Raw genomic sequence first — 8,505 nt, forward strand, 5'->3', positions numbered from 1 at the left:
TTAATATTACTTACTGGAACTTCTTTAAACCGTATACTGCTCATAACCAATTGGCATGTTGTAGATTACATGTTGTAGGCTACATTTGATCTGAATTCCTTATCTTATGATGAAAGACAAACAAAGAAAAAATCCATAGCATAAGCTATTGGATATTTGCAAGTCAAGATAGCTTATATATATATAGCCTATATATATATATATATATAATATGGCCCAACTCTGGCCCAACTACGTTTGCAGGGCCTCACCTGCCTCTACCTGAATTGCGTTGATAGAGGTTCTTCTCATTGCACTAGTGCAGATTTTGAGAGATTTATTTTGTAGTCTGACTATTCAAAGTGTTTTCCTGGCTGCTGCTCCATAATAGTGACTCCTTATCGGCTCCCCACTCTTGTCCAGCTACAATGCATGTAAGCTCTCATTAGGGTGACGTTGACCACTTTTTTGCATTTTGTCTCCACCTTTTCAACCTGCATTTTTCATGTGTTTCTTTCATCTATTCCCAAATATTTAAATACATTGACCTTCTCCATGGGTTGCCCATATAGTTTGAAAGCTTTCCGTCCCTTTATTTCCTGTGAAATACAGTACATGTAGCAGGATTTGCTTGGAGAAGAGCTTAAACCCCCAGTTATAGGACCACTGTTCTACTCTCACTATTGCTTCCTTCATTTTCTCTGTTAATCTTCCTGAATCTCGTCCCCTAATCCAAATGGCTCCATCGACACACTGGTTCTGTTAGCAGGGGTATAAAAAAAAATCCCAGGAAGGCGAAGGCATGTCCCGCCCTAGCCTACTCCCTCTGATTGGCTTACCCTGATATTTTACCCTAACCTTAACCAATCGTCACTCTTCATGCCTAAACCCAACCAATCGTCATCATCACTCCTCATGCATAAACCCAACCCAATCAGAGGCAGAGTATAAAATAAAATAGTCAATGGTTCCTAGCAGGCACTCCATCCTACCAACAGATGGCAGTATTCTGCAACACACTGGGCCTCGCTGTGCCAGTGCCACTCTCTGGAGGTTGTGTTCGAATACACAGATAGATGACCTTATGACCCGCGGTTTATAAATCTTTACTGATCTTTAAGGACCCCCAAATAGATATACATCAGCCATGGATGACATCAGACTACGCACCCACACCATGGACCCACAATTGATAATCTTTTGTACTAAGGACCTATGATATTTTTACATTATTGTTTGGTGTATAATTGCAAAACTGTCTGTGCTACAGGTCGGGTCACAACAATAGGCAGAGTGAAAACTATGAGCAAAACAGTCCTCCCTAAACAAACTCTTACAGTTGATTAACTTTTAGTTAGTGAAATTAAACTTCCTCATTTTGCTGGCGACCCCTGGCCCCCCTGGCCATTTTGGAAACTGCAAACACATTTATGGATGAATTAATTACAAGTGTCACACAGATCTTTCATACTTGTATTTTCAGATTTTAAGGAAAAATCCAACCTAACATTGAAATCTATATAAATAAACTCACTCCAGGCAGTAAACCAGATGAGCCAAAGTTTAAGTTTTCATTTCCAACAGTAAATATACCTAATAATAATTCAATAAGAGTGTTCAATGGAGAAGGCCTGAAGGAGAGTAGATGGATGGAGAGTATATGAATAACAGTAATTAGAGATATTAATCTAAAATCTTGTTTTATTGTGCCATAAAGTTGTGAACTTTGAGAGCATATGATCACCAAGGTGGTACAGTGGTTGTTGTATAATTGAAGAACACTTATAGGCTATACAGAAATACATTGAGAAGAATGAAGGCAAACACGTTTATCCTTATTACATAATTGTGAAATGTAAATTTTTAGGTTAATCAGTTCAATTCATGAGTCATGACCAATTTTAACTTACATTCCCATTTTAAAAACATGATTAAGAAAACTAGCAAACGCATCTCCTTTTTATCAACTGACATGGATCATTTTGTAAAATATGAAAGGTTTAGCACGTTCTGTCTTACTTATCACAAATTACATTCACCAATCTTTAAATAAACATTGTGCAAATTAATTCCTATAGGCCTTTGTCAGTGTACAATCTTCAAGCTAAAGGGTAAAAGTTCAGTTCTGAGTCTGTCTCCATGCGAGTTCTGCAGCTCAGACTCTAGACAGTCACAACAGCATCCAAATCATTCTGTTAGCTACAAGACATTGAGAAAAATTAATATAATATGATTTCAACAAAAATGACTTACTGCCAAAAAAGAGAGCATTGTATTGTGCCCTCTTACATCATGTACAGAAAATGCTTTGTGGATAGTGGCTATGTGGAAACATGTTCATTTTTGGCCTTTTATTTTGAAAGCCCTCACTGTAAAAAATAAAATAGCAGCAGTTAAGGCAAAAGACTGTTCCCCATGGTTACAATTATACCTGAGTACCTAGGACAATACAATAATGTTAAGTCTACATACTGTATCATTACCGCAAACAATTTTGGTCTATGGAATATTACACAGAGAAGCTAAAAGCATTTTTTTGTAGTTTCAAATATTTTAATGTACAAAGCTATGAAATACTAAATGCCAATAGGTCAATTGCTGCATTGAATCAGACAATCAGCAATAAGGAAAAGCACTCTGTATCCTTTTTTAATAAGAAATTTCTAGACACTATTCATATGTAGTGCAACTAAGACAATTCATTAAAATAATCAAGAAAATGCATTCTTGTTTCAGTGAATACAATAGTATTAAAACAATAGTAAAAAGTCCAGTATGCCCAATATACGGGCTTATGATAAAGCATCAGAGTTGCCAGCCTGTCCATGTGTCTTCATAGTGCTTTGTGTTTTGTGCTATAAGCCACTGGCAAAGGGGACGTTGGTCTCTCTGCTCATGCTCTCTTTCGCCTCCACAGGCAGTGTGTCAAACAGGTGGTCCTCCACAACCAGGCAGTTCTTGCGCAGCAGGCGGCAGGAGCCTAGCTCTCCGGGAAGTCGATCCAGACAGTTTCCTCTCAGCTCCAGCTGTGTGAGCTGGACCAGCTTGCCCACGGACTCCGGCAGCACGGTGAGCCCGTTGTTCCCCAGGCAAAGCACCTTGAGCTTGGTGCATCTGAACAGTGGCTTGGGCAACACCTCCACCTTGTTGGAATTGATGGCGAGGTGCTGGAGGTTCTGGAGGAGACCGACGTCTGGCGGGAGCACCGTGATGGAGTTGTGGCCCACATCCAAGTGTCGGAGTTTAGGTAAAGTGAACAAGGCCGGGGGAAGGGTCTCCAACTTGTTGTGTGAGAGGTGGAGAGACTCCAGAGACTTGACCTGGCCGATGGAGGCTGGAATGGTAATGATTTTGTTGTGCCACAGTTTAAGGCATGTCAGCCTCTTGAGATGCTGGAAGCTGATAACTTCCTCAATGGTCCGGATGTTATTGGATTTCAGGTCAAGTTCCTGTAGGTTGGTCAAGCTGAAAATAGCGTGCGGGATCCTCTCAAGTTCACAGCTGTACAGCTCCAGTTCCGCTAGGTTTGTCATTTTTTTCAGACTATTTAGTACCAACAGTTTTGTACCATCGTTGTGCACCACTAGTTTTACTAGATGCGGTGACAGCTCTGTGATATTTGTGGGCATTTTTGTGAGGTTACTCTTCAGGCATAATGTCTTTAGGTGCCTCAAATCTCGCATGGACTCTAGACCTATCATTTTGTTATTTTCCGAGCTCAGATTCCCAACCAGGTTAAGCTCCCTCAAGCTCCTCAGCAAATAAACCCAATTTGGGATCTCGGCAACATCAGTGAACTTGACATGAAGGCAGCGGAGATGGTCGCGGAGGAAAGCGAAAGCTGTCTGCTCGACTTTGGCCGGGCTGTGGCAGAGATGCAGCTCCTGCAGGCTGGTCATTTGGGAGACCTTCGCCGAGAACCTCACCTCAGGAATCAGCTCCAGTTTAAGCACTTCCAGGTCCGTGAGGTCAAATGCCGCATTAGGGAGGCCAGAGAGCATGAAGAGCTGCAGCTCTTGCTGGTCCTGTGCATTTCGGGTCACCAGCTGCCGTATTTTTTCAAAAGTCCACTCATGATTGAGGCTGATTTCCCTCAGCTTGTTCTCGCTGACCTCGGACAAGAAGACGCCAAAGCGCTTGGAGTAGAGCTGGTCATACTGGTCAACCATGTGTAAGAGGAATGCAAAATCATTCTTGACGTCAGGAATGTCACTGAAGCTGCTCTCTTCTCTGACCTTCTCAAACGAGTACTCTTTGAGGGGGCGTCGGAACAGCCAGAAGAGAGAGTACAAGCACACCATCCCATAGATCATTATTAAAGCCATGTAGCTGAGGAGAAGCTTCCGCAGCATGAAAGCCAGGTTGTGGGTACAGAAGAACTTTTTATACCCTGTTAGGTGGTTTATATTAGGCTCACACGTGTGCTGGAATTCGATGGCAGCCATAAAGGTTGATGTGTAGGACAAGATCAAAATGAACTTGACCGTTTTGACCACAGTCTGAGCTACATAGAGCTTATAGATGAAATCACTGTCCTCCACATGCGCTCTGAACTTCCTCACTTTCTCAAACAGGGCTTTGGCCTGCTCCCCATCTTTTTTGTCCAGGATTGTCATACTACTCGGAACCTCGCCGATGGGCTTATCCGCCGAGAACTTCACCCCGAGCATGGGCGTGGAGGAGTTGGCCGTGCTGCCGTCCTCCTTCCCCTCCAGCGATGTCTGCTTTGGTGCCGAAGAGGTGCCGGTCAGCCTCTGCTTGTTCTCCTCTGAGTCCTCGCAGGCCGTCTCAGACAAAGCCTTTGTGGTCCAAGGAGACTCGAAACACCTCCCCAGAATAGACACAAAGTGCTCGATCTTTGAGCTGGTTTTGGGGTATTTGAACCAGAAATTGCTACTGACCATGAGCACGAGGGTGTGTATGAGTGTGAGGTATGGGAAGTACTTGGAATACCATGGCAAGGCAACGTGGTAACACATTTGGTTGATAAATATATATTGTTGATAGTCCAGTTTGGTGCTGATCCCTGTCGGCTCAGGATGTCGACTGTACTTCTCTGGCTTGGCGGCAGCGTGTTGCTGGTGCATGACGTGCATCTCGTGGACAGCCGCGTCTGGTAAGTCCTTAGTGACGAGCGGGGCAGCGGCGACCGCCGGGGCCCTGGTGAACGCCGGTGAGGCGGCTTCCCGTGAACTCTGCGTTGTGAAAGAGTTGGTCCCCGCCGGACCTGAGGACTCCTCCGGATCCTCCAGGTAGGGGAGGCATGCCACCTGGTCCTTGGTGATCTGCATGGTCATGGCGAATATGGCCAGCATGAGCATGACCAGCCCCAGGTAGTCCATGAAGACATCCCACCACGGCTTCAGGATGCGGTACGTCGGCTGAATGTCGTTCAGGGACGCAACCTCGGTGAGCGTAAACATCACTGCAAGAAATGACAGACAATTAACACACGGTGTAAAGTTAATCATACAAAGGATATGAAGAGGACACTTATTTAGATCATTAAACTGTAAATACATACCGACTACTAATTAATGAACAATCAGTCACAGGATAAAATGATGGAATGCAGTATGCAACAAAATACAACTCAATGAAGTAAAACAAAACACAAGACACAAAATAACAATCCCCCTCTTTTTTCCTTCCTCCAAATGAGAGGACTTTTTGGGATGTACTCCAGCCATTGGGTCTAAATCAGCATTTTGACAGTCTTATAGAATAGCCTGTAAAGTTTCGTGACTGCATCTTGCACGGTTTTGACACTATTGCGTTTGCAAAATCTGTCCACAGACAGGCAGACAGACAAATAGACATATAAACACCTGGAAAAGATGGACATTTCAATGGCGCTGAATGCTCTGACTGCTTGTTTTGGTGTTCCTCCTCCTGCTAACTTGCCACTACCACACTAACACACAGCACACATGGTGGCCGTTACAACTCTTCTTGAGAGACGCCTGATTTTACTGCGGTGGAAGTCACCCACTCCTCCATCTCATTCCATATGGCTCAAGGACATTTTGTGCTTTATTAAGATGGAGAAAATAAGATGTGCCACAAGGAGCTCCACAACCAGATTTGATAAAACATGGGGCCCTTTCTTTAACTATGTTAAAGGACTGCAATTACTTAATACCCAATAGAGTATTAGGCAACCAATATCTGATTGGAATATATATATTCTATGCACCTGAACTGTGCCTTATCTTCAATGTATTTTTTTCTGTATGACCTACTGCACATTTTGTACATCTAAAAACCACAATAAACAAAGTTGTGGGGAAAAAACACCTGTGAAAAGAAAACACACACACACACCTGGAAAAGTACTCAAACCCGCTTCTGTGGAACTTCCCGGTACAATAAGTGTCTCCAGGACCACATTTTGCCTTGAGGACACACACAAAGACTCACAGGGTGAAAACATCAGGCCCACACTGTCGCAGCTGGTAAATACAGCAAATATTATAGCCTACATAGCTCCGCCTTGCATTGTTGGTCACGTAGGCTATGATGAAAATCTCCTGAAAACTCGCTATTTAATTTGCGAAGTATGCACCGAGCTGGCACACTCCTTTTCTTGCCACATTGTTCCAGTTGACACCCAAGTAGGCCTACTGTTGGAGTATAACAGATTGCTATATAACTTGTGAATTCAGGAAACAGGAAAGGAAAGAGCTGAAATAACATTCAACATTGAATAGAGCAGCAACAGAAATAGTGAAAAGAAGCAAGTGTGTAACCAAAAGCTCTCTGAGTCTTGCAGGTTGAGAGTGGAAACGTCCTCCTACAACTAGTGTCGATGAGTCGTGACAGAGTAACATTGAACTCCAGTGTGCTTGGATCAACTGACCTCTCAACTCCTCTCACTCCTTTCCAGTCCATTTTTATTCAGCAATATTTAATGATAGCTATACAAAGACTGAGCCAAGACTGTGCTAAATCCAGACTTGTTACAACATGTGGTTGCTGGAATAGAGAGAGAGAGACCTTTGATGTAAGCCTTAAGTCCACCAACTGTTGTGACTCACTGAGAAGTTTGGCACACGTGCGTTTCATTTAGTGAAGCAGTGCAAAGTGTGCGCTTTTTTCTTATTCTGAGGCATGTGCCACTTCCTGTATCGTGTGTGCGCTGCTTGCATCTTCTTTCATCTGTTTGTTCCCTCCTTTGATGCTTCTGAACATTATATAGCCTACATCTGAAAGCAAGATTGATGTCAAGTCCTTCTGAATTCCAATCAGTCGGGTTTCAAAGAAATTCAATTATCATCTCTGTCCAAAATTCATGTTTCTTTGAAGCTCCAGGAGCTGCAATGAAATTACATCCATCACATACTGTACATTTCATATAGGCTGAAGAACACGCCTTATACCAGAGAGAAAGCAAATAAAATACGTCCCTCTGAAATATCCTGAAGCTGAAGGGACTTGCTAGCAATTTGCTTGGAACAATTTTAAGAAGAAAATATAAGCGAGTCAAAATATTTGACTATGACCTGCTATGAATAGGATGATTTATGAAACGCTGAAGATTGTTTGCTAGTTTGGCACCGGCACCGGGGTCAACTATTTTACAAACTACATCTTTATTATATATTTGCTTTTACTTTGACCTGGCCTAGATTGCGTACATTTTCTTTCCACTTTGTTGGAATTTGAATAATCTGCATCAATATACAAAATATTCAAATTAAATACTTTGACCTAACTTTATAAAATCAAAAAAGTTAAGATTAATAGCCTAATATTAATATCCTAATTTTAATATCTTAATTTTTTAAGTGATTGTATGGAAAGTTGAAATTATTTAGCCTATGTATAATAATCATGTAACACTACCAAAGACTGCTGCAGAGGGCAGCCAGGCGTGTTACACAAAGCAGCAGAAGCCGGACCTGAAGACATATGTTATGTAGCCTAATATAATGGGCTCCAGACAACAACAAAGAAGTGGGTCGCAGACAGGCCATGTGGAAATAGATTATAGGCCGTCAACGTTGTGTTTAGATGTTGACCACCACAAGAAATAGACATTTCCCGATGAGACGAAACGTTTGACTCAAATGAGGAGTTCTTGCGCAGGAACTTATCTGTTGCTGGACTGGGTCAGGTGACTTGTTGTAACATCATGGATAACTGATCCTCAGCATGTGCCCGGTGTTAAACATTCACACTGGGTTACCCAATTTCTTATCTGGCTACGATTATCTCCTCAGCCATATGGGAAGAGGAGATCAGACACCTTATGGGTTTTAATATCCGTTCAAATAACAAAAAGTGGACTATAATTTAGATAAAAAACATAGCAAAGAAGCATACTTACTGCTGATCTGGCGTTATCTCAATCCAATTACTCCTTCCTCAGCCTGCATTCCACTTTTCGCTCCGTTTTTGAGATGCGCCTCTAAGCTAATCACGGCCGCATTATAGAAATTACGAAATGACGCGACTGTGAGAAAGGGCCTGGTGACAGCGCGATTTTGTCAGCGACATCCCTTATACCTGAGAGCCGGTGTGGGC

General features: G+C 42.6%; 1 protein-coding gene across 1 annotated transcript; it reads right to left on the bottom strand.

The window, feature by feature from the left end:
* Positions 1 to 1,673: 1,673 nt before the first annotated feature.
* Positions 1,674 to 8,505, bottom strand: lrrc8da (leucine rich repeat containing 8 VRAC subunit Da). Its single transcript, XM_083659217.1, has 2 exons — positions 8,309 to 8,505; positions 1,674 to 5,404 (listed from the first exon to the last, which is right to left on the bottom strand). Coding segments are annotated over exons 1-2 (2,571 nt in total). The 5' UTR covers positions 8,310 to 8,505; the 3' UTR covers positions 1,674 to 2,834.

Source organism: Poromitra crassiceps (genome assembly GCF_964638095.1).
Source record: "Poromitra crassiceps genome assembly, chromosome: 23".
Taxonomy (NCBI): domain Eukaryota; kingdom Metazoa; phylum Chordata; class Actinopteri; order Beryciformes; family Melamphaidae; genus Poromitra; species Poromitra crassiceps.